The sequence below is a fragment of the Mycetomoellerius zeteki genome, unplaced genomic scaffold (genome assembly GCF_001594055.1).
Source record: "Mycetomoellerius zeteki isolate Tzet28-1 unplaced genomic scaffold, Tzet1.0 scaffold232, whole genome shotgun sequence".
In the NCBI taxonomy this organism is placed as follows: domain Eukaryota; kingdom Metazoa; phylum Arthropoda; class Insecta; order Hymenoptera; family Formicidae; genus Mycetomoellerius; species Mycetomoellerius zeteki.
The window spans coordinates 774933-801566 of record NW_017257208.1 but is presented as its reverse complement, the minus strand read 5'-3'; the positions used below and the strand labels follow the sequence as shown (position 1 = coordinate 801566).

General features: G+C 32.4%; 5 protein-coding genes across 7 annotated transcripts; 2 read left to right on the top strand and 3 right to left on the bottom strand.

The window, feature by feature from the left end:
- Positions 1-759: 759 nt before the first annotated feature.
- On the top strand, positions 760-11193 carry LOC108723380 (glutamate receptor ionotropic, delta-2). Its single transcript, XM_018449099.1, has 9 exons — positions 760-952; positions 1778-1962; positions 3342-3529; positions 4542-4940; positions 5836-6006; positions 6731-6957; positions 7687-7889; positions 8908-9173; positions 10519-11193. The coding sequence occupies exons 1-9, from the start codon at positions 760-762 to the stop codon at positions 11117-11119; spliced, it is 2433 nt and encodes an 810-aa protein (XP_018304601.1). The 3' UTR covers positions 11120-11193.
- A 600-nt stretch (positions 11194-11793) lies between these two features.
- On the bottom strand, positions 11794-14512 carry LOC108723383 (uncharacterized). The gene is made up of 5 exons (XM_018449104.1): positions 14080-14512; positions 12646-12755; positions 12469-12567; positions 12208-12327; positions 11794-11934 (listed from the first exon to the last, which is right to left on the bottom strand). Exons 1-5 carry the CDS (start codon positions 14392-14394, stop codon positions 11826-11828), a joined length of 753 nt encoding a protein of 250 aa, XP_018304606.1. The 5' UTR covers positions 14395-14512; the 3' UTR covers positions 11794-11825.
- Positions 14513-15355: 843 nt separating this feature from the next.
- On the top strand, positions 15356-17422 carry LOC108723417 (acyl-CoA dehydrogenase family member 9, mitochondrial). The gene has a single exon (XM_018449177.1). The coding sequence runs from the start codon at positions 15379-15381 to the stop codon at positions 17332-17334; it is 1956 nt and encodes a 651-aa protein (XP_018304679.1). The 5' UTR covers positions 15356-15378; the 3' UTR covers positions 17335-17422.
- A 96-nt stretch (positions 17423-17518) lies between these two features.
- On the bottom strand, positions 17519-19861 carry trus (programmed cell death 2 like trus). Its single transcript, XM_018449178.1, has 4 exons — positions 19729-19861; positions 18944-19374; positions 18422-18874; positions 17519-18275 (listed from the first exon to the last, which is right to left on the bottom strand). Exons 1-4 carry the CDS (start codon positions 19837-19839, stop codon positions 18011-18013), a joined length of 1260 nt encoding a protein of 419 aa, XP_018304680.1. The 5' UTR covers positions 19840-19861; the 3' UTR covers positions 17519-18010.
- Positions 19862-20368: 507 nt separating this feature from the next.
- fy (fuzzy planar cell polarity protein-like protein) lies at positions 20369-25711 on the bottom strand. 3 transcript variants are annotated; one of them, XM_018449064.1, is made up of 6 exons: positions 23808-24119; positions 22469-22861; positions 21291-21488; positions 20970-21169; positions 20524-20889; positions 20369-20433 (listed from the first exon to the last, which is right to left on the bottom strand). In XM_018449064.1, coding segments are annotated over exons 1-6 (1236 nt in total). In that variant the 5' UTR covers positions 23886-24119; the 3' UTR covers positions 20369-20432. The 3 variants fall into 3 exon arrangements, with proteins under 3 accessions (XP_018304566.1, XP_018304565.1, XP_018304564.1); XM_018449063.1 differs by lacking the exon at positions 20369-20433 and adding an exon at positions 25623-25711 and having other exon boundaries at positions 20520-20889; positions 23808-24062; XM_018449062.1 differs by lacking the exon at positions 20369-20433 and having other exon boundaries at positions 20520-20889.
- Positions 25712-26634: the final 923 nt, after the last annotated feature.

Sequence of the window (26634 nt, the reverse complement as noted above, 5' to 3'; positions counted from 1 at the left end):
TAAAAATCGAATTTTTTACATTTTCTCAATTCATCACACTCCTTAATAAAGGGATAAACGTTTATATAAAAAAAGTGAAAATATTCGGAAAAATGTTTCTATTACACTAAAAAGTAATTTTACAAAAGAAAGACGGATATATGAACATGTATGGACATATTTCATATAAAATTATATATGTTATGAATATTTATGTACGTTTATACATATTTATACATATTTATGCACGAAAAATTTTTTACTGGGAATAAAATAGAACATCGTCTTGAAGTTAAAATTAGTATATAAAATTGTTTACATAGTCAACGGTTAAAAACTGTCTAAAGATTTGTCGTTCGGAATCGAGTTTTATAGAAACTCTGAAATTCTCTCTAGCTATTTTTTTTCCATCGACATAGCTATTAACGTCAAGATTTCTTATTCCTCTCTCGCCGTCAAAGATTCATTATGTTGTCGACGTTTGTACGCCGACGTGGCAGTCGAACAATGAATTAAGAATTTGACAAGCCTTAACAAGAGCTGGCATTTCACGATTCAGCTATATGCTTACATTCTTGTGAAATCGCTTGTTATCAGTAGTAAATTAACTAGCAATACAGTTCTGTCAAAATCGTCTTTCGATATATTGTAACATTGAGGCAATAACAACGAATCGTGAATCATCATTTTCATACTTATCAAAACCAATACGACAAAGAACGACCTTTCAATTTCTCGATCATAAAATAATATCACTATCAACGTTTTCAGATTTATGTAATGTTGCCAATTACACGCAGAATCAAAGTTGATGTTGGAAAAGCAAAATTGTTGCTGGTGATGTTAATGGCGATTCACGTTGTCGCCGAACCTTGCATTTTCACATCGCCGTTGACACTACAATTGTTACTGGAATATGCGGAATGGCGATCTTGGGACCAAGTTGTGGTCTTCGATAATATCAGCCCATTTAGTAAGTGTTTTCAATTTATTAGTTAAATTGAAAGGAAGAAGAAAAATTTCTTGCAAATTTCCTGCACAGCACATTACATTACAAATTATTAAATATGTATCTATGTTGTTTACATTACGTTTCATATCAAATGTATTAAACACGTAATTAAAGCAATCGATGTAGAATATTCAAGTTGAAATACGTATGTAATATGTAGCAGGTCTATCATGCATATCCAAATTGAAATACGTATATGTAATATGCAGTAAGTATATTGTGAATATTTAAATTTATGTACATACAGATTGTCTCACAATTCGTGACCGAAATTTTAATAACATATTCCTGATTTAAAAATAAGATAAAAATCCTAATATCAAAATGTTATAATAGTTTTTAAATTAATTCATTATACATATTTAAAATAATTCGCGTTAACATATTTATTATTTTTAATGTCCTGTAATATTTTTATGTTATGTACGTTCGATATATAATTATTTTCTATGTTTAAATATAATTACCCGGGAAAAATGTTTCTAAAATGCTGTGCGGGTTACTATCGAATTTATTTCTAGCTAACGTAAAGCGAATTTATAATAGCTTATTTTATCTTGTAAATTAATATATCTTATAATTTTGCTAACATACACATAATAAAAAGAAAGTTTTAACTCGATAAATTAATTCATAAAAGAGCTATTTTTAAATAAAATGTATACAAAAAAAGTACTTTGACAAAATTCCCGTTACATTAAAAAATAATTTATAAAAGGTGCACTGGAATTACAAACTTTAATCGAACATCGAGACAATAACAGTAATTTACTAAAATGAATGCAGGTTGTGCTCTTAATTATGTTCGGCCGTTGATCGAGTGTTTCGGTGAAAAGGGCATCAGTGTGTCTCTACAATCAGCAACGAACCCGAACATACCGGACGCTCTTACGATTAAAACGCATCGCGTCGGCTCGATCGTCCTCTTGGATGGACTCAATCTAACATCACCTGATAATATTATCCAAGTGGTATAATTTTAATGTCTATCTATTTCTGAGTAAAGAAATATAAAATCATAAATTTAAATTAAATTAATATGTAGAGATAAAAAAGGCCAATATAAAAATTAAGCAAAATTCAAGAAATAAAGCCAACAATAATAAACGATATTCACAGAACTGAATCAATTCGTGTAAAGAAAACGCATGCTTATTACAAAAATTATGTAGTTGCATTAATTGTGAAATGTATAATTTTTAAGTAAGCAATTTGTGTTTTCTTTACACTAATTGATTCAATTCATTATTCGGTGCATAAAAGTATTAAGGTACATACGATTAGCAAATAATTTATAGTTTATTAGATATTTAATATGTCAATATATATATATATATATGTGTGTGTCAGAATAAAGTATAAAATAATTAGAAACCTATCTCAATTTTTCCATATCTTTACCTTAATACTTTTTACTTTTACATGTAGAATAATTAGAGGAATTATATAATGTAAATAAAATCATACAGTTACATCCAAAAAAGTGGAGGTGAGCTTCATTTCTAAGGATGGCGCCTCCATCTAAAAAAAAAAAAACAACGTGACCAAAATACATTTTCCATACCAAATCGTTCCACTTATATCTGAAACATTTTTTCATTACCAAAAATAAGTGAAATATTCAAGGTTTTCAGGTTACTCGGACTCTGCCCTGTATAATATATAACATTCTTTTAATTTTCTAAATATCGCAAGAAAATATATCGCGTGTTACGTTAGCAAAGAGGTGTCTCGCGGGAATTCTTATTTTCCTAAATCGTAATAGACTTCAGCAATTACATATACCGTGTGAAGATAACAATTCAATAATCATAGATCGTATCTCTACTTTGTCATTTAAAAAAAAATTAATCAATTCCGACAAATTTTTCTTTTTTATTACGATAATCATTTTGCGAATAACAATTAATAATCGCGGACATGCGATTTTTTCGGAGGACATGCAAAGTCCCGAAAAAAATGTCCCGAAAATTGAAAACTACGACAATGTCCCGAAGAGACATAATCCTGAAATCTTAATTTTCAGTTCTCAGGATTGTGATTTTTCGGAACATTGCATGTCTATCTTCTTTTTAATTTTCTTTCTTTTAATTATATGTACATACAGTATAGTAATACAATTTTTTTGCAAAAAATCAATTGCAAATTTTATAAAAAATGGGATTTCTTCCGCATATTTCCGGCACACTTGCATGACTTATTTTTCAATTAAATTAAATACATCTTAAAAGTATATTTTAAAACTTACATACACGAAAGAAACAATTTCGATTGATTAACAAAATACTTTGGTTATGCAAATTTTGATGGAAGCAAATAGAATTTTGAGTTAAAGTGAATATTTCGACAGGCCTCCCAAAAATTCTTGTTCAACTATTACATCTCCTGGCTTATGGTGACCACAAGAAGAAATGATTTCACCATCGACACCGTCCTCCGAGATTTAAATATCGGCATCGACAGCGATGTGATCGTGGCTACCTCACCACTACAGAATGATGCTGCCGCTTGGATATATGCTCAAAAATATCGAGATAAGTAAGTTGTAAGGTTGCGCATCTCGAGAATATAATGAAAACGTTATTATCATAATCGTCGTACATACTCTAAAGGATAGCAGTAAAACTTATTCAAAGAATTGATAAAATAAGACGTTTGACAAAGATTAACAAAATAAGATGTTTGTTCTTTATGTTGTACGTGACACTTACAAGAACCACTTATCTTTACATATATAAAGTCCCATTAATTTGAATACGTAACCCTATTTGACGAATATAAAGTCTCTTATTTTCATTCGTCGAACAGAAATAGAGATATAAAATAGAAATATAAAAATAAAAAAATGAAAGTTAAAATAAAGAAATGAAATATTTTTACGAGATTACGCGTTGTTTAATTTCTATATTATCAAAATTGCGATTGCCACTCCTTTTTGGGTTTTCGATGAGAGACTTCAGCTTTTTGATCAAATTTATAACTCTTCGGTTAACCATTCAAAATTTTAATGACCTTTTTTTAAGTGCATTCGTCGTTCTTCCTTCTGTTTTTGGAACAATATCACTGGCAGAAAGAACAAGTCTGATGATCTCTTTTTAGGGACTGTACTACAATATATGGTCATAATAATCGATCTCCGGCAGGAGGGTCATGTCTAATGACCTTTTTTTACTGGCTTTCTATAATAAGTCATTATCTAAGCTTTAAGCGTGAGCTATAAGAAATTAACCAATCATAATTGATTATTCTTCTCACATTTGACTATGATTAGTTGATTTTTTATGGCTTATGATTTGAAACTTAGATAATGGTTTATTGTAGAAAGCCTCTTAGAAAAAGTACTACAAGAAAGTTTGAATTTCAACAATTTTAATAGTAATTGTCGATCTCTGGTAGAGAAGATAATGGAATCTTTGGTTGAAGAGTTATCAATTTCCAGCGGAACGCTAGTCGAAGGGTGGCAACCGTAATGAAGATAGAATCTAATTAGGTACAGAAATAGGGAGTCTTTTTCAAGACTCACTCAAATATGTAGTCTTTTTTTCCATAGAATTTGTCGGTCCCTTCAGCGATACGGCGATCGCTTTGAGTTCACGGGACCGCCGCCGGAACGACGTAACGGCGAAAACGCTACGACCAATTTGAGCTACACCACTGAGGAGAATCGTACAGTGTCATTCTACTTGATGCATACCTACAAAATACGTCACTCCGACAATACGAGTCTAATTGTCCGCTATCTCGGTTTCTGGAATCCAGAATCTCACACTCTCAAATTGCCGATGAGCGTGAAGCTTAGAAGCGATTTCAACGGTCTTCCCATTGTCTTTGGAGTATTGAACGGAACCAGTGATGGGCAGACAGACGTTATCGAATCGGAGGCTACTGCCAATGATATCGCACCACTTTTGGACTTTGCTACCATTGTCACCCATAGCGTGAATGCCAGGTTAAAAATCATCCGGCTCTAATCCAAATTTAATTGAATGCATTCAATACAACATTAAAGTCACGTACACAAGTTGATGTAAAAATGTGATGTTTAATATAAATATAAAAATGGATTTCATCATGAAATCCTTAATACATTTGATTATGCTGTTAAGTAAAATCTGTATCTTATAATTCAAACTATTTGCATTTTACAGATTAAATCAGTGTACAAAGTCTTTAATTTGTATATGCACTCTCAGATTGAACAGAATCATAATTAAATCATAATGATATCATAGGACGTCATCATGAATATCATGATATCATTTGATGCTTAAAAATGAACTTATAAGTGATAAATAGAGTCATGCGATAATCTCTTTATGATATTATTATGACTTATGGCTTCTATATGACTATTTCAACCAAATTTGTTATAATTAAGTTTCAAATAGTTTTTGAATTTTTTAAATGATTTAAACTCCAGAAGTGAGAGAGAGAGAGACAGAGATCAATATGTAATATATATATATATACTGTATATAAGGAAAGTTCTAAAGCGTGTCACAATACACAAAGATTCATACAAACATACTAAATATGACACTATTAAAGTCAAAGTGTCATTAATGCAGCAATTTTCGTTGTAAAATGAATATTCAATTACAGATGCCTTGGCAACGCCAATCAGCAATTCATTTATATATTGTAATGGAAAAAGTTACCTCGAAAATTAGATTTCTCAGAATACACGCGCATGTTACATATAAAATAATAGAAATTCTACAAAAAATGTTTTCACAAAAAATAAAATAAATCTTTGGAAAGAAATAAAAATAAAATGATTCTGGAAAATATATATTACAAAGAAAAAGCTAGAAATGAATATGACTTATTTTGAATTTTTGTAGCATCGAGCTGGTGCCGCACGAAAAACTAGGTACATTAACTAATAAAGTATGGAGTCATCTTCTCGGTGATGTTGTAACTGGCACTGTCGACATCGGTTTAGGATATATAACGGCGAACGACGAGGAGCGTTGGACGGAAATGACATTTAGTCATCCTTTGATACGTTACATGTCGGTATAAAAATATTCAGAAAAGGGGAGCCACCCCCGATGACCTTGACCTTGACATATGTTGCCAAGGTTGTGATCCTGAGTGACCTCCACCAGATTTTAGCCGGCTAAAACCTGGTGGAGGTCACTCAGAGTCACGACCTTGACAACATACTAGTATGTCAAGGTCATCGGAGGTGGCTTCCCTTTTCTGAATATTTATCAAATATTTTAATGAATATAAATTCGAAGAAGTGAAAATTAATGAGCGGATGAGCAATGTAAATTTTATTTTATTTATTATTAATTACTTTAAACATTCTATTTGTAACTTTATATATTTCATATTTGTTTCCATTTCCTCATGCTAATATATTCTTCTGTTATTACAATGAGGAAATACTAATTTGTGCAAATTATACATTCCTCATAAATTTATCATCATATTATTAGATCAATATTAATATACATTTCAAGACAAAATAAAAAATAGTTTGCTTTAAATGTAAATATTATCTAAAAATATACATTTGCATTTTAAGTTATTTAAATTAACACAAAGTAATATTTCAGCTCAGTTTTTTTAAAATTGATATTTATTGCATTTTTGTTTGAATAGTGTGAAGTGAAAAACGTAGTAAAATAAATTAAAATATTTAACAAAGAGCACAAAAAATTGTTTAAAATCTCATAAATATGACTATTTTTTCTTCTACATGATAATATAAGACAATATTTTACGCAGGAGAAATATTTATTATCATCCGTTGGAGACAGGCAAGATGAGGGATATATTTTTACAACCGTTCGATAATCGATTACTCGGCTGCGTCGCTGGAACATATCTCATCATGTTTATCGCGATGGCGACAGTTATTTACGCTGCTAAAACAATGTTACATGATGAAGATGAAAAACACGTCGAGATCGGGGAATCTGCACTTTGGTGCTTGAGTATCATGTGCATGCAAGGTTTATTTTTTTTTAGAATAGCTATCCCACATAGCACATAATATCGCAGTAATATTGCAACATACCAGAAATATTATATATAACAATATAATATCACAAAAATATTACTGATGTATTACACGTTGATAACCAACATTGAAATATCACAGTAATGTTGTGACAATATGACGTCTTCAATAATAGAGTGATATTACAATTAATAAAAATTTAATATAAAAAATTTTATATATAATTATATATAATTATATATAAAATATGTCCATTTATATAACATTTTTTCCCGGGAACATACACTCTAATTTTAGTAATTACGTTTCGTTCATTTTGTAATACACACGTGCATGTAGATTCATGCTTTTATCGATAAACACACGCTGAAATTCTATAATACATACATATACATAACATGAACTATATGCTAAATTTTAACGCTACATCATAAAAGCGCGTTCTGAATACGGGTCTGTAATTTGTATGTTTGTAATGTGTATCTGTACCTGTTACTATTCCTATTAAATTACATATTCCTATTAAATTAATATTAAGTAATGTTATATATATATTTTTATTATATTTTACATGTCGTAAAAGAAATATCTTTTTATTACTAAGAAACGTATTTTTTTCTTGTGCTTCGGACATCGAAATGTCTAGTCTCGGCTTTGCGTAATTACGTGCCACATAATATGTGTAAATGTTCATTACTATTTAAACAACTGGAATTTGTAGGATCACCCTGGACACCTCGAAGCCCGTCAGGAAAGACTCTATTGTTATCCAGTTTAATATTCTCCCTCGTGATCTACAACGCTTATGCTGGCTTCATCACATCCATACTATCGGTGCAGGCAACTGGAATCAAATCGATCACCGATCTCCTCTTTAATAATTTCAAGCTAGGATACAGTGCCGCCGACGATACATACATAAGAGTACTGTCAATGTTACTATAATATTTAGATTACCATTATTTTTATTGCGTTTTGTCATATGAACCCTTTATTTGATGCACTCTATATTATTTTGTTACGTATTTATCACATAGATATTACGTAAAGATATCATAAAAATAAATATATTATAACAACTTTTTAAATTAAAACACTCGACATTAAAGAGTTTAACAATAACCAGCAAATATATTTTTAATTAATAAAAATGTTATAACATGACAAAATAAAAAACTTCGGGTATATGCCACCACTAGAAGTGGTAGATATCGAAAGATTAATTTTTTATACCATTACACAGTAAAAAAATTTGTATATTTGTGTTGGTAACAGTCCACTCGCGTTTGTGTTAACAGTTCGTTTTGAATTTTTTTTATATATTCGAGTGTTAATTTAACATAATGTGATTTCAATCATTATGTTATTTCTAAATTTTTTTATAAAATTGATATTCAATGTTTCTTAATGTCAAAATGACACAATTTATGAGTAAGTGAACAAGTAACATAAAAATAATGTGTTTTAAAACGTAAATTCTAAGACAAATAAATGAAATATGTGTTAATTTATAAATATTAATATTTTAATATAAATATTAATATCATAAATATTAATCTTCTGAAAAAAAATAGGTTCCCATGGTATATTTACAACTGTGTCGATGTTATCTTTCTTTATATTTATTCTCTTACATAATATTTGTGTTACCTTCTAACATATTCATCTTGTGTAAAATTAACTAAAAAATTTGAGTGGACCGTTTGGGACATGCGATTTATGTTAAATTTAACACATTTTTTCCAACTGTGTAAATAAACCTATTGATATAAAACCGTGAAGATATATCTACAATACGTTTTGAAAAACTTTTCTTTCGATCATCTTTCTTATAGTATTGTATTGCTGGGAGAATTTTATAATTATTTCAGGTAGTTATACGTATAGTTATTTAATTGCTGTTTGCCGGAGTTATTTAGTGCTATCGCATATTATCTTTCAGAATGCGAACGACAGCAATCTTCGTCAGTTATACATAAAGGCGTTTAACAATCGCGAATCTCGTCTGGAGACGAGGTCCGGCCTTATGAAAGCTGTCAAAGAAAGGTACGGATTCTTCGTCAGCGCGACTCTTGCCCGGCGAGCCCTTAAAACAACCTTCATACAGGAACGGTGCACCTTGAAGGAATTGATGCTTCCACAAACACTTACAGTCGTCGCTCTTCCTATGGCCAAAAGTTGCCCGTATAGGAAGATCATTAATCTCAAGTATGCGAAGTTATCGAATTTACGTAACACATTAGTATGGAATTAGCATTAAAATTAAACTACATTTTGATAGAAATGGGCATAAAAATAAACAGCAACAATGAACAGCTTCCTAATAGTTTTGCTGATTGGTCAGTGGAGTCCATCGTCGAAATCATAATATATTATAACATGTTTTACCGCAGCAGATTTGATCGCTCTGAAAATGATGTCACACATTATACTTTCTTGAAAACAAGTTCATACATGCGACGTCATTAATCATTCTCAGAGCAATGAAACTCACTGCGAACGAGAATTATAATACATACATTCTATAATATGTTAATATTCCTGTTGAAAGTTCTTGTAAATATTTTGTACCAGATCTTAAAAGAATTGTATATGATCAATCAAGATTACTAAATGAACATACATGATCATATAAAAATCTTATATAATTTGTACCTAAATCTCATCAGTAATCTTTAATGATCTAGGAATCTGAAATGAATCGTACGCGACGATTTATATCGCAATGAAAAGATCATGCCTTAATCTTATAAGAAACTTTTAAAAAGTAGTTTCTTTATAAGATCATCTAAAAATATGGTCTTAATTATTTATTCCTAAGTGTTACATGAAAGATCATGTGTCAGTCTTAAAAAACATATATGTAGTTACGAAATAATTTATCTTTCAAGTTGGTGCAGGAATCTGGCATGAAACGTACACGACGATTTATATCGCAATGAACAGATTTTAATTACTTTAGCCTAATAAAATACTTTTAAAAAATAATTTTTTTACGTGATCACTTCAAAGTAATAAAGATATCGATCATCACATTAAACGAAATGGAATTATTAAATGAATAAAAATTGGACTGAATATGTGAAAAAGAATGAAGAAAAATTAAAAAATTTGTTAGAATACTAAAGATGACTGAATATATTATCACTATCTTGATGAATTGATAAATTATAATTTCACTATAATAACTGGCATAGGCTTTTTATGCTCCTTTCCTAAACTAAATTTAATTTAGGCTCGAAAAGCCGTTATTGAATTTTGTGTAAAAAGAATTAATTTTTGGCCATAATGTATTCTTTTGAATCCCATTCAACTCCTTGCTTGTCTATTCTATTTACTGGGATACGAACAATAAATCACACAAAATTTCAATAGCATTCATGTAATATTTCCATAATGACGTTCCAATTATATTTCTTGCAAGATTCACGTAACCTGTTTCATGTAACCTGTTACATGTAACCTGTTACAGATTCATGTAACATACATGTAAAAATCATGTAATGTTAATAAATTGCAATCTCGTTTGTAATTTGTACTATTTTATTTGTAGTATATTGCGAATCTACGAACGCGGCGTCCTGGACAAGATACAGGAACGGATGCTGCCGAGGATGCCACGGTGCGCAGCATCGGCAGACTTCCATAGTGCGAGACTCGCCGACGTTTACTCCGCTTTCTTCTTGCTGGTAGCAGGTATGGTTATTGCGATTTCTATTGGCATTTTCGAAAGAATATGGAACAAGCGGAGGCAGATGCGGGAAACCGTTGTGCGCGGTATACGTAAGCACAATCTGATATCACATCTCTATTTTCATCATCATTACGATGGTGGTCACAATCGCCCCAACGATCATCCTCATCTCCAAGTTGCTGCTCCAACTAACAAGTTACGCGGCTACGATCTCCCTTATATGACCATGCTACAAGATCATGCTCGTCAAGTACAGTCGTTCGTCGGTTTTCAAGAACATGATGTTTCTCAAGAGGAACCGAGAGGTTTAGAGCCTTGTTTGAAGGTACGGCGAAGATCAGCAGGTCCTAAAAGAGCGTCCTGGTCTTCTTTCTCGGGCTTACCCAAGAGGAAGATAAAGTCAATCAAGAGAACCCCACCGAACGCGGAGAACATTCGAGTCTTTCCGTTTCACAATTAAAACTCGTTCTGTTGACCCAGACATTTTGTTCAGTGTGATGCTAGTCTCGCTATTTAATTGTAAAAATATTTCGGATAACTACGACAATGTATTAGGGAGAATTCACAGCTTAACAGAAAAGCAGACACCAATTAGAACTCGCGCTGGTTAGTCGACAGTTTCTGCTTTCTGGCAGTTTCTGCTTTTTTGCAAGTCAGCGCAAGTTTTGATTAGAGTTTGCTTTTCTGCTTACTGTTTTTCTGTCAAGGTGTCATTTTGAGACATTTCTACAATTCACAATATACATCGTATTATGCACTCTTACAGACTTAAGTTAATGCCTAAATTCTAAGTAGAATCGTAAGGCTCGTAACATATTCCTGTAAAACTTGTAAGAATTTTTGTGTTTATACTTTTATGCAATATTTCTTCTTACTAGCCATAAAATTTACAAGAAATAGTAGATATTTATGAATAATCGTACGTCTTATACGATACATACGCATAAAATTAGAATACTAGTCATAAAGTCTTACAAGTTTTACGAGAACACATTACAAGCCTACTTAGAATTGACCCATTAGTTAAATGTTTGCTTTTATTCAAATCGTAACCATAAAATTATTATATATCAAATAGCACCGTATTAAGTGTGTATAATATTATTTAATAGATAATATTTTTTATACAATTAAAAATACATGATATAAATGGTCACTTAAAATTATTATATATATTCGGCTAGAAGTTTCACACGAGCACCGAAAATCGTAGGTACTTGTCGCTTGTATATGTTGCTTATACCTCTGCAATCTCGTAAACTGCTAATTTCATTTCTACGGCAAATACAAAGATTTTCATTTCTCCCTCAGAGAATACCATAAATTATAATTTATAGACTATTCATTCTGCATACGTCAGCATTAGTTAGTCGATTTTATAGATTATAAGACAAAATCAAATCTTGCTGTGAATGCTATCATCTGAGAATTTACACGTTTGCAATTCATATCATTTAAATCATCTAATTAAATCTAACATAAATTAGAAAATAATAAGATAAAAGATGAAAAGATAAATCTCGAATAGAATGTATACTGATATTATACCTGCAAAGAATATCTTCGAGATTAGGAATGTGTTCGTCATCCTCGCACCACTCCTTCCAATTTCTGTATAACTGCAGCTCTTGTATCTCATCGAGAAAGTTGTGACACATATTTCTCAAACTAATCTCATAATTAATTATTTATAAGCTAATCTCATCTATTTTCATGATAAATTAAAAGAGATTCTTATAATTAATTACCGTAAATAAAGAGATCGATAGTAATAAATGATTTGTGAATGAAATCACTCTTATAACTTACTTTTTCTCCCATAACCCATCGGCAGATGAAATGATGAGCTTGTCACCCGGTAACGGGTCGGAGATAAATCTTTTGCCATCAATTTCACGCAAACCATAGCTATAAAAATCACGATCGCTGCATTAATGAGGAAATGTACTGTATAAAATTATGTAGCGAAGAAAAAAAACAGTTTACTGTTGAAAAGAATAATCGCAGATAGTTCTCAGAAGAAGCACTGTCTCCGTTTCATTTAACCAATCATCAGGCATCATCATATCATGGACTTCCAGCAGAGTTTGATTAATCTGAAAAAAATTACGGGATAAAAATACATTTAGCTAAAAAATGGATAAAAATTTATATATATATTTTATAATTACATATACATTATACTTATTACACTATTTTAATGTAATGAGGAGATACAAAATGTATTTTTTATATATATGAGTCATTCCATGTTAACCCTGCCCAAAATTGTACGCAATCAAATGTAACTTATAGGATACCAAAATTTAGGTTGAAGCTTCTAATTTTCGATACCATGTGATGATTTTAGAAAATATCAAGTAATGACCTTGATTTTGTCTGTTAAATAGAAAAAGTAATATTTTTCATTATTCCAATCTCAACTGTTTTTTTTTTAAATAAAGTACAATACCCCTACAGCACAAAAGTTGCAGCAACAATGTTGCAACATTGCAGTAAAATTGCATGTTGCAGCAATATTGCAGCGTTATTGCAACGATATTGCTGCACGTTCTGTGCTGTATGGGTAGTCGTTTTCAATGTAATTTTGTACGCTAAATCCAAATCTGAAATTAAAATTAATCAATAATATTTGGATTGCGCGAAAAGTAATCAAAAAGAGCAACATTGCTGTTTTTCGTCATAATTGTATTCTTTCTGCAAATAAACATTTAGTTTTTATTAGTATATTCACTTCTGAAAGATGAAAGAGAGAGAGAGAGAGAGAGTAGAGTTACATTATTTTTAAGAACGTGCTCTTTCTTTTTCTTAATACGATATTTCTATGAAATTAATCAGTTATATATCACATAATTATACCATTTGTTAATATTGAGTTTTAACGGTTTGTCATGAAAAAGCTTTCTGCGTTTAAACGAGGTTTAAGAGAAAGACTGTCTCTGGATTGCTTTCCAAAGCCCGCATTACTTTTTATTTTCTTTTAATTTTTTTATTTTTTGTAACTTTTATTTTTTTGTAACTTTTTTGGTAATTTTTATTCTTTTAATTTGAATCATTTTTTATTTTTGTGTTATCTAATATTAAGTAATTCTTTTTTGTAACACGATCACTTTTTTATAATGAGTTACAAATCTTAATTAACAACATGCATTTATATCAGTAGGAAATAAAGATTTAATTATTGTGAGATTTTCGTTAAGTTCTGATGGTACAATTTTTTATTATTAAGATTTATAACTCATTATAGAAGCTTCAACCTAAATTTTGGTACCCTATACGTTACATTTGGTTGCGTACAGTTTTGAGCAGGGGGGGGGTGGTCGAGTTGACGTGGAATGACCTATATATAAAATAATAATAATAAATTTATGTATAATTTATATATTTAATTATTATACGAGTGGTATCAAAAATACAAGCCTTCTCGGCGACGGCCACGCACATGCTGCATCTGACACATGCGGAGGACAGGTCTACATGTATCGTGCCGCATGCATCTGCAATGCAGGTCCCGTAAGGAATTATCCGAATTACCCCAAAACCGGTGGATCTGCAGTCGCAATGGGGATCAACAGTAATATTTGCATCCGTCAAAGGGTTATAACGGACGGTGGTACCACAGACACATTCGTCATCGTTTCGATGGATGCGCGTTTTGCTGCGCTTGCTAAAGATACAGCCATTCGAGGCAAATGCGAGCGATAGCAGAATCAGCAGAGTCGCTTTCGCGGACATTGTCCTAATTCCATCATGTCTTCTCCGGGAAGACGAACTCAGAACAAACGGCTAAATTAAATGCACTACGAACGAAACGGAGCGAGAAAATAAAATCTAAATTGTGTGTTTCAGGTAGTCGAAAATTAAATTAGCAATTCTGATGCGTTACATGTATCATTCACGGACAGCTGAAGCACGAAAACATAATTTTTCAGTAAAAAAGTATACGCTGCATAAAAATTAATCTACACGTATATAAAATTTCTTACAGAAAATCAATACTCTTGAAATTGTTTTGTAAAGAATATTTAAAGATAATTAATTACGCAAATAATTTATCTCTCTCCTGAATTTATAATTAACTCAACACTAAGATAAATATCATAGAATTTCTTTACTACAGAAATATCTATTTTTACATTTATATTACAATAAATAATGTAATTATTAAATAAAATCAGTTAATTATACAGTAAGAAAGAGGATGCCTATATACGCTTTAAAAAAATACCCTATGTACAAATTTAGTGTGAATAAAAAAAATAAAACTATTAAATTAATTTAATTATTAACTATTAATTAAATATTAAATTAATAGAATTGTGTTTAATGCCGAAAAAAATTAAGAACAACGCGCATATTAGAAATTTTATCTTAAAGCAATTCTGCCGGTCGAGTTAACCGCCAATTTAAGTTAATTGAAATTTGATCAAAATCGTCCAAATTTTTACAAATGTAAATTAATTTTAATCTTAGTTTAACTTACTTTTTATCTTTTCCTAATTCTAAAAATTAAAAAAGGTGAAGAGTAAATTCAACCAAGATTAAAGTTAATCTACAGTAGTAGAAATGGACAATAAAGGAACTTGTGAGAATATTTTTTATATTCGCGGCAGTATTTAAACAAGAGCAGTGCAGCCAATACAAAGCCAGCAGCAGAGCAGTGCAGTCAACTCGTTAAAACGAATAACCTGTTCGTCATAACCTCCTCGACACTCCTCGATGATCAGTGTTTATGTATTCTCCGCATTTCGAAAGTTACAAAGAGGTTATCTTGACGTAACAACGATGCTGGCACGTCGGTTACTGTACAGGAAGCAATTGTGGCATGCCTCGTGCGTCTGCATGCCTATCCGTCACACGCAAAACCAGCGCGTCAGCCAACATGTACTGGACACGCTTAACCTCGAAATTCGGCTGCCGGCTCCCCTCGAGAAGCAGCCGCAACGCAAGCCGTTCGCCAAGAATCTGTTTCTCGCCGTGTTCGATCACGAGTTCATGTACTATCCCGAGCCGCAAACCAAGGACAGACATCAGAGTTTCTTTGAATGGCTCCAACCTATCGAGAAGTACATGTCGAAGTGTCTGGAGGATCCGCAAAGCGTCCGGAAGGAAGACATTCTGGCTCATCTAAAAGAGTTAGGTGTCTTTCGGGCGTGTATAGACGAGCAGCATCTCGGCCTGAACCTGAATCATTCAGAGTCGGCCAAGTTGGTGGAGGTACTCAGCTGCTTCCCTTGGCTGGGATGTTACATGGTCAAGAACAATATCCAGCCCGTTCAAATCATCTCTACGTTGGCCTCAGAAGAGCAGAAAGCCAAGTATCTACCAAGGATAGCGGCTGGAGAACTCATTCCCACAATATGTTTCACTGAGCCTGGAAACGGAATAAATGTACATAACATCATCAGTACAGCCGTAAACTCAGAAAGTGACGCACACTGGTCATTAAATGGCGAGAAGACGTTTGTAGTCAACGGGCACGACGCCAATCTATTTCTCGTCTTCTGTCACTGTGGCCATTGCCGTACGCTCAGTGATACCGAGGGTTTTCTATCTATACTTCTGGTGGAGCGTGATTTCGGAGGTGTTACAATCAAAGATTTTAAAAATCTAGTTGGTCTTCAAAACAGTCCGGTCAATACAGTTATTTTTAAAGATACCAAAGTTCCAAAAGAGAATCTTCTGGGTAATCTAAAATCTGGATCGAGTATACTGGTAGATGTACTCTCTCCTGGAAACAGAAATCTTGCTCCGCAAGCAGTAGGTACATTGAAGACATTTACAAAAATGTTGACGACGCATATATTGCAGAGGAAACATTTAGATAAAAACATGCACGAGTATGAAAGCGTTAAAGAGATAATAGGTAAGACGGCGAGTACTCTGTACAGCATGGAGAGTATGCTGTATTACACCACTGGCATAATGGACACATTTGAAAGTCAGGATTGCATGCTCGAGAAAGCCATGGTGGAGACATATTGTACTAGCGAGTGTGTCGCACGTATTTACGAAGGCCTGCAACTTATTGGAGCGCAGAGTTATCTGAGGGAGAATCCTTACATACGGATCTTCGAAGATGCATTGTCATATATCCTGTTTGATGGATATAATATCGAATGTAATACATATATAGCTCTACTTGGTATACAACACATGGGCAAAAATCTACGCGATCACATATTTAAGTTACGAAATCCCTATTTCTTTCCCGAGTATTTATTAAAGTGGATCATGGGTAAAGAATATCAAGTACAACTTAAACTTGCTGACCATTTGCATCCGTCTTTAGCGTCAAGTAGCGTACAACTGGAAAAGTGTATCACCAGATTGCACACCGTCGCGGTACTACTACTAGAACGTCATGGCATAGCTGTACCCGAACGACAAATGGAACTGCGTCGAGTTGGTGAATTAGTAACGAGAACATTCGCACTGATTACTGTCCTTGCGCGCGCTTCCAGGGCGTATTGCATCGGCTTGAGGAACCACAATCAGGATCGGCACTTGGCCAACAGCTTTGCAATTCTCTCCATAGACAGAGTGCAGACTCTTGCAGACGAGATTGTATCAGGAAAGTGGAACAATGGTGATACATTCAACAAAGAAGTTGCCGAACTTATGTACAGTAAAAAAGATTATTTCGCCGAACATCCGTTAAACAGAACCTATTAAACATTTGATAAATTTAGTTTATACACCGTACATATATGTGTGTATATAATAGAAAGGAAGAAAAAAACAAGTTATTCTTAAAACACATTTGCTTAATGTGACCACTGTATTTAAGTAGCACTCACTAGTAGTACGTTTTTGAATCTAAGATATTGATTTATCTGTATTTATAATTAGTTTCAATCAACCTACTGTTTTTTATGATATAATTAAGATAATCATTGTAAGTAAACTGTAAAAATGTACAATACATATGAATTCACTCCAAGAAGGAATACACGTCGTTTTCCATCGAGGTTTTTGTATTTATATGTCGGTAGCAATTGTACAGTTGTATCTTGCACTGTACTTATATACTAAGATCGAGATGAAAAGTAAAATGAATGCTCTTATTCTAGACTCTCTTCTATCAGACATTCCTAAAAATCTTTCTTTTTCAATTGCGAATCACATCGCTTAATGTAGCTCGAGATACATATCTCTGCAACGCCTTTACTATTATCAACCATCGCTCGCTACATAGGACTTTTGATGTGTACATGAAGAGGTGGACGGTATTCTTCTACAGACGTAACATGACTAGTCGTCCTAGACGTAAATATGAAATTCTATATAGTATAGGATCACTGGAAGAACCTTAGCTTCACTCGTAACTTTTCTTATTAATATTTTACAACTATAGTCTTTCAGCTTGAACAACGACATGCTCTTCTCGATATGAATCGGTCGCAGACCAACAGCTTCTAACGCAAGTGTATATTAAAACAGTGCCGAACTCGATCTGGAAATTCCGATCGCTTCTTGGATTTAATATTAACTTTGGTATGATCGTCGGTAAAACTTGCAACTCAAAAGTCATCTCATCGCCGCAATGCCGACATTTACCGATACAACCGCTTAGCGGATATAACAGTAATGGTGCAGAATTTTCCCTTGAATAGCTAAAAAATAAAGTCATCATATACCTATATAAGAATAAAACAAATAGAAAAAATATATATATATTCACACACACACACTTTATTTTACACACACTCACACACGCGCGTGTATAAAATGGAGAATAAAACATCGTTAAAGATTTTACCGTAACAGCTGTCCAGGATTTCTCTGTATTCTGCAAAGGAAGTTGTGAAACATCTCATCACCGTGTTTAGGAATGCTTTTCTCGTACTTTTCCACGTCTGTTTCAATGGTTTTAGGATTGCCGGAATCTGGCGTAAACTTGGTCGATGCATCCGGATTGCTATGCTGATATTCAACCACTAAGTCTCGAACGTGTTGAGACACATCTATGCTGCAATCCTCCTCGTCGACCGAGAGAAATATTTCGACGAATGAACACTTGGTTTCCGCGTTCGTAATTTGTAGTGGCAACGGAGTTACTTCGTGCAGTAAACTAATTAAATCACATTGTGGTCGCGTTGGAGTATCAATGCATACGACTTCGCTTTCATCTCCATCAATTTCTGCTGAAGCTTGAGGAGAATCTAAACGACCTACAGCACCTCCGCTAACTGGGGAGTCTACGCTTGCTGGACTGAAACATTCGAAAAAGAGTATACATATAGCTATTATTCATAAATAAAATCGATTTTAATATACGAACCTATTTGCATTTGGATCATCCACGCGCAGTACAGACAATTCCTCTCGTATATCCTGGTCTATTTCTTTACGCAGAGAAAAATGAAATTGTAACGGATCATTTTCTAACATGTTATTCCCATTTTGTTCCGATGCATTATCATTTACACTATCTCCCCAATCGTCTGCATCTGACAACCAAGCTGTCGTAGATGGTACATTAACGCTTCCAGAATCCGGTGTAGTCTTAGCTTCATCCTCTAAATACTGTATTCTCAAGCATGTCCAGCTTTCATTTTGATTCCAGCAATTTGAGTTGATACATGCAAATATATATAAAGTCCGATGGTACTTTGAATTATCTAACGGAGCATACAATTGGAGTGCCAAGAGCTGATATAAGCCACAGAGTCTGCATTGTGGCGATGATAATGTATTCTTCCCATAACAGTTCTAGGAAACAAACATTACATATTATATATTATAATTATTACTTGCATAATATACGTCGAGCAAAATAAAGACTTATTAAATAAAATATTAATGGCATTGTATAAACTATAATTAACATTCGAGAAATGTATATTAAATAATATTTTTCCATGACAGAATATTTCCTATATCATATATATAATTTTATTCATGTATATAATATAATATTTCATGTATTATATTTGTATAAATATCATGCTTTATTAAATCGTAATATTCTGCTAAATGATATCGCAAATCGACCTAATAAAATATTAATCGCGACGGGGGAAAACGGGTGATTTCTGGAAGGTGAGTCTATCGTTCCCTACTCACTGGATGCCCGCCGATCTTGTTCGTCGTAAAGTTGAGCAAGGATCGGTGCTTGTCGGTAACGTACTCGTCCTCGTATCCCAGATATACCTTCGTACAATTGTCGCAAGCCATTTAAGTCATTCGATCGTAGCTCTACATTCTCTTTCCCGTTTTACTTACGACCGGGACAGCTGACACGCATCAGTAACGCTCGACGCGTGCGCCTTTGTCGATTCGCGCGTCTCCCTTATCGATTTTTTTGAGGCTGCCAGCCAGCAGTCGGACATCACTAAAATATTCTCGCTTCCTTATGACTTGAAAGAAACCAACGTTCTCTTATTATTCTGTCTTGGGACAGACATTGCGTCAATCTGGGGTATCCTGGGATACGTGCACGTGTCATAATAAAAAAAAACCTGTTTCTCCTAACTTTGCACCTCCTGTAGTTAAAGCGAAATAGATATAGATTCGGATAACGAAGATAAAAAGAGAGAAGAGAAACGCAGTGCAGCAAGCGCAGTTCAAACAAAGTACAGATCTATAGTTAGCTTTTTCTCTACACATTTGTATTTAACATTTCCTTTTTTTTAAGAGAATAATAAAAAAGAGGATAATAAATTTACATACGTTTTGCGAAAATAAAGAATATATATATATTTAGGTTGGCATTTCTCTGCATTTGCAATATTCTCTCTCTCTCTCTCTCTCTCTCTCTCTCCCCCCTCTCTGTCAGAAAGAAGGAAAAATGCATATCAAATTAGTACAAACAGTAATTTTTATTTTATAAATTCATTAAGTAAAAAAAATGAAAATTACCAATATGTTTGCTTATCGCTAAATATCATTTTTAGTATTTTCTGACTAATCAGTCTCATGGTATGAGTAGGCACTACAGACGTGTATAAAACGCAAAGTATATTGTCACCATGTTTCACAGCATGACATTTGTGATATTCGGAACACAAGTACGTTTCCTTAGCCCCGACAAATTTCCAGGTACTCGTGGTTAATTTTTCATCGTTACTCTCTTCGTGTTCGATTGACAGCGCGAATGTTTCGACCGCTTGATGATAAAACGTTCGCAAAATATCTAATCTGTGCGATCCCGTCACGCGATTTTTCGCGCATTGAGAGTTTCTGCCAAGTACGAATTTTTCTATCTTGTAATTTGCCAGCAAAAATCTGAAATATTCATAGAACGTTATAATAATCAATCACATAAAATAGTTGTACAGATAAATAACTTTCTTTATTCCAGTTACCCAAGTGTTTCATTATCTAAAGAGACCGACGTAGGTAGGTTTCGTGGGTAACAATGTTCAACAGTGCATAGTGCATCCATATTGCTCTTCCAGCATTGCATAGCGTATCTCTCAATTTCTGTTAATTCTGGATTTGGTCCACATAATGCCAGCACTTCTACGTGATTAATTAGAGTTACAGATACCAATCTGAAAGCTACCTAAACAAGATGTCATAAATTGAAGTTATAGTTAAAGTAATGTACATAATTATTCACATATACTTTTAAATTTATTTTTTAATTTTAGAAAATATGCACACATTTCTTTAAAAATACTTACGTTTGAACTTTTACGAGGTAAAAATACTGGAATGTCTCGCGTGGTACAAATACTCTCCGAAGCAATACCTATTGTTAATAATTTTCTTTCCACAGGATCCAATGACCACCAGCCTTCTGTAGCAGCTGCTACACAACCATGCACCAAAACACATCCATACATCGAGTCCAAACATTCCATAAATCCTTCTAAACAGGTCTTGAATACGTATTTATTGAGTATCACATGTAATTTTGCTGTAGCTGCAGTTTCAAACTAATTGTCTGAATAGTACACCATTACATCGATGATTTTTTTCAAACTGTTATCCGGATGCAAAAAATTGTAGTTTTATGCACGCATTGTTGCATCGATAGTTTATATTTGAATAATTGTGAAACTATCAGTGCCAGCGTAATGCATGTAAATGAAAAAAATGTTTCAAATAAAAGTTATAGAGTTTGAAGAGGGCCATTAGATGACTTACTTCAATATTGGGTCTTAGGCTTACTTTGGATTCAACAAGTCTTGCCTTCACTGGTCGGAATGTTTCAAAATAAGAACTTTTAGCGCTATTTTTGGAGAAGGTTCAGCGAAAAGTTACCACAAAAAATTTTCTTATTTTTTCTAATAAAATACGAATCTGCAATAAAATATAGGCGTTTCCATCGAAAAAAATTAATCCTTATTGAACCCAAAGTGGATACAAAATCTAAGTAGCTCGTCTGCCCTCTTCAAAATCCTACAACTTTTATTTGAAACATTTTTTTCAGAAATGCATTGTTTTCGAAATGTTTTAGTGTCTAAAATAAGACGCCTTGTATATTAGTGAACTGTCCAAACAATTAGTTTCATGACTGTAGGATAAGATGGCATAATTTCAAATATGGTGTAATTCTGAACAAAATAAAATTTGAATTCAATTTTCAAAATTCAAGTTTGATAACCCTTTTATTTGGTGCATCCAGAAGTACGACCGCTCACTGAGTTCAGCGAGCTCTTGTACCTGTTTGGTTTATATTTTTAGATCTGATGGAATATGCCAATCAGATGTACCCATTATGTGAAGAGTACTGAAGGATACTGAACAGAAAAAAACCCACTTGAACTTTGAAAATCAGGTTCAAATCGTGTGTAGTTCAGGATTATACCATGTTCAAAATTGCACCATCTTACTCTACGCAAGAAAATCTTAGTACCTGAAGCAAATGATTTTCTGAAGATATGATACATTCTGTCATGTTAATCATATCGGTTTTCATAGAAATTTTATCCCCTATGTCCAAGCAGTCCATCAGTCTATCGATAATAGGACTGCAAAGACGCATGTCTTTCTTGAGTCTTTCTATATTCTTAGTATTCTTTATCTCATCAATACCAGTGAAGAGAATCATTGCGCCAAAAGTGGCATCCAAAAACTTATCCAGCACATATTTTGTTACTCCACTCGCAATTGCTATGAGTATGATACACCGCTCGAATTCTTTCCATGCCACTGTCACGTCCGGCAAATCCGTGCTCAGTAGAGTGATGTCCTGTGATTTCAAGAACATGTGAACTCCATTGAGGGATGCGATTTTTGAAAACGTCATCTGCAAATTATTACCAAGTCTAAGACATCTAAATAAAATAAAATAAAATGAAGGCTTACAAAGCAAAAAAAGATAAAAGTAAAAGCGCCAAAATGCGCAAAGAAGATGTAAGTATAAATATAATTTATTCACTCATGAACGAGTATAGTTGAAACTAGGGATGCACCGGATATCCGAAAAGTATCTGGTATCCGGTATTATCCGGTTGAAATTTTATATCATTAAATTATTGATTCTTTATTATAGAATGTTCTATAAATAAGTATGCATACTCATAATGCTATATCTTATATATTGTTGCAAAATTACAATTTTTTCTCTACAGTTATCATCTGTATTGGTCACAGTCTTTCCTCTTTGCTCCCTTTTTTCTTTTCTTACTGAGCTTTTTTTTAGAGGATATTGTTCCGGAATCCAAATGGATATCCAGCTCAAAAAATTGCCTTCCCGGATTCCGCCTGAATATCAGATATCCAATATTACATTCTTTTCTGATATCCAGTAATTTTACGATCCGGTGATCCCTAAAAGTACCATTGTCTATCGTTCATGAGTGAATAGATTTACATTTACGAATATTATAATATTATTTATTCACTCATGAACGAGTATAGTTGAAACTAGGGATGCACCGGATATCCGAAAAGTATCTGGTATCCGGTATTATCCGGTTGAAATTTTATATCATTAAATTATTGATTCTTTATTATAGAATGTTCTATAAATAAGTATGCATACTCATAATGCTATATCTTATATATTGTTGCAAAATTACAATTTTTTCTCTACAGTTATCATCTGTATTGGTCACAGTCTTTCCTCTTTGCTCCCTTTTTTCTTTTCTTACTGAGCTTTTTTTTAGAGGATATTGTTCCGGAATCCAAATGGATATCCAGCTCAAAAAATTGAATAATATTATAATATTATTTATTCTCTATGTGCATACCGTATCACTGTCTCCCTTATGGCGTGAAAACAGAGGAATTCCTCCAGAAGAAGTCAAGCACATAACGTGTGCCGACATTTTCACTCAGGTATAAAATCGTGTTACTGTAAGCTTATTGTTTTCTAGTACTTTAAAGCCTATTCTACAATGTGCTTTTTGTTTCCTGTTTCTTGCTTTTTGCTATTTTTTGTGTCTTGCCTTTTTGCCTCTTATCCCGTTTTTCGTTTTCTGTTGCTCAAGATAAATGTTAACGAACTTCAGAAGAAACAGAAAACACATATCAAGAAATATAATTGTCGATAAAACGATCACAAAGAGGAAAAAAGCAAAAGATAAAAAACAAGAAACAGGAAACAAAGAGCATATTGTAGAACAACCATAAGACTACAAAGATCAATGTTCTAGACTTAAAAATCAACGATACTCCAATCAGCGATTATGTATTCTGTCGTGGTGTCCAGCAGAAAATATTTTATATAATTAATATCGTTATATTTTGAATAAGTGAGACTCTTTATTTTTTCTAATTCTATGATCTTTTCATATTTTTATTGGCAAATTACAAGATAGAAAGATTTGCATTTGGCAAGAGCTCTTAATGCACAAAAAATTGAGGCTACATATTGGTATTGTAAGAATTTTCGTGACATTACTTAGAACTGAGTCTGACAGTTTATTAGCTGTTTGATGAAAAGGTTTATGGCTTCTTTCCATAGTTTAAAAAAATTCAGGTTCAATTCACCTGAGTACCTATCACGAAAATGTTCGGAATGGATTCTGATCAGAATTATTCAATTATTCTCTAGATTTCTATTGTATTGTTTAGGGAAAACAGAATAGTTCCAATCAGAATTTATTCCAACACGTTCCATAATTATGATGACTATATGTCCTTTATTTTAGGTAGTTGTCCTTTAGATTTGTTTCTTCAAAATTCAATTTTGTCCTTTATTTTTCAATATTGTCCTTTATTTTGATATTATGGGAAATTCTTTTCTAATTAGCATTCCAACGTCTATAATATTATATCAATGAGCAAATTTTACAGGAAATATCTTATAGTTTTATGCATATAAATACAATTTGTTTTTGTCAATTATATTTCTTAATTTTTAAAATTAAATTTATACAAACTAGTTGTTTTCATTTTTTATTATTTCGAACCTTTTATTATTTCAGATCAAAGGTTTGTTCCAATACAGTCGAACCAGTTTCAAACTATCAGAAAACTGTGCATTATTTCTATTTAATTATACTGTACGATAAAATGTTATAATACATAAATTTTTGACAATCACAAACTGATTTTAAAATATGTAGGGACAAAGTCCTAAAATTTTCAGTTTTGTCCTTTATTTTCTTTAAGAAAATATGGTCACCATATGGTTATCCATAAGAGGTACCCTGAGTGCCTTCAACTACTTTTATTAGACATTGACCAATTATTTGGCACAAAGCATAACTTTTTCACCTTTTCATTAAAATTTTTTTAATAATTTTATTAAGCTTAAACTGATTTCTTTCAAGGATAGTCATTTGACACAAAACTTCCTTTCCTCTCAAATAATTTTATTACTGCTTCTTAGCAAACTGAGACGTCTTTCAATAGTTTCCGTATTTTCAATAATACTTCTTTCTTTAATCGATTGCCATATAAAAAATACAGACTCAAGAAAAGCGGCAATCACTGGACACAAAACTTGTAATGACAGTTCTTTGACATAAAACTTTTATCTCCTTTTTCTCTTAAATTATTTCATTAAGCTTCTTGGAGTAAACTTAGATCTCTCTTTCAATGGTGTTTCCACACATTACTTCTTTCTTAATCCATTGTCATACAAAGAATGCAAAGAATAAAAAAAAACTAAACAAACAAAGGAAATAAATCGGGTGATAAAGCAACAAAACAGTTCTGTTCAGTTTTGATTTTTTTACTGATAGTCATAATACACAAAAATAGCTAGTCGCGTACGATTCATCCATTCATCTGTAATCAAGTTGGTTTAACTGTTTCTAGAGCCCTAGATATCAGAGATGCGACATTGAGGGGATAATTCTGATTGGCTATCTAGATCACGTGATTATGACGCCATTTTATTTCAGTGTTGCACCTAAATAGGTGTTCTGTTTGCACTCTCGTACTCTGTAAACTTCTTTTCATCCTTGTTTATTAAATATTAAACAAGGATAAGTGATACTTACAAGCTGTGAGTTATTTATTTGAATTCCAATATAGTGCAATATAAATAAACTATCATATTATGGTGTAAATATTTCTATTTGTGTAAATATTTAATATCGAATTTAATTGAATTAATCTTTTCTTGAAAGCTGTATTGAATTTATGAACTTTCTTAATTGATTATCCTTTGGCAACTTAAATAGTTTGAAAAGATTCCTCTCACAACTTGTGGGACATGCTAAAGCAGCACTTATGGACCATTAAAACTCTCTACAGCAATATAATAATAAATTTATTATTATTTAAACAAGAATAAAAATTACAATAGAAAAATATCTAAAGTAATTTTATTTAGAAAATGATTACTTTTTTCTTTTTCTAGCATTTTCCTCTTGTCAAATTAAGACAAAGTAATATAAAATTATATTTAAATGAATCGTATCAATTCTTTAGAGGGAATATTTATGTATTAATAAGTTAGTTGATTAATTGTCATTATAATCGCTTTTGCGTATAACCATAACCTCTTAATTTGCACTGCTGTTAACGGAGTAAAACTTTACTCGATGGTAAAGATTCTCGATAAAATTATTCTTGAAATTAAAAAAAATATTATTGCATTACTCAGATAAATAATTTTATATG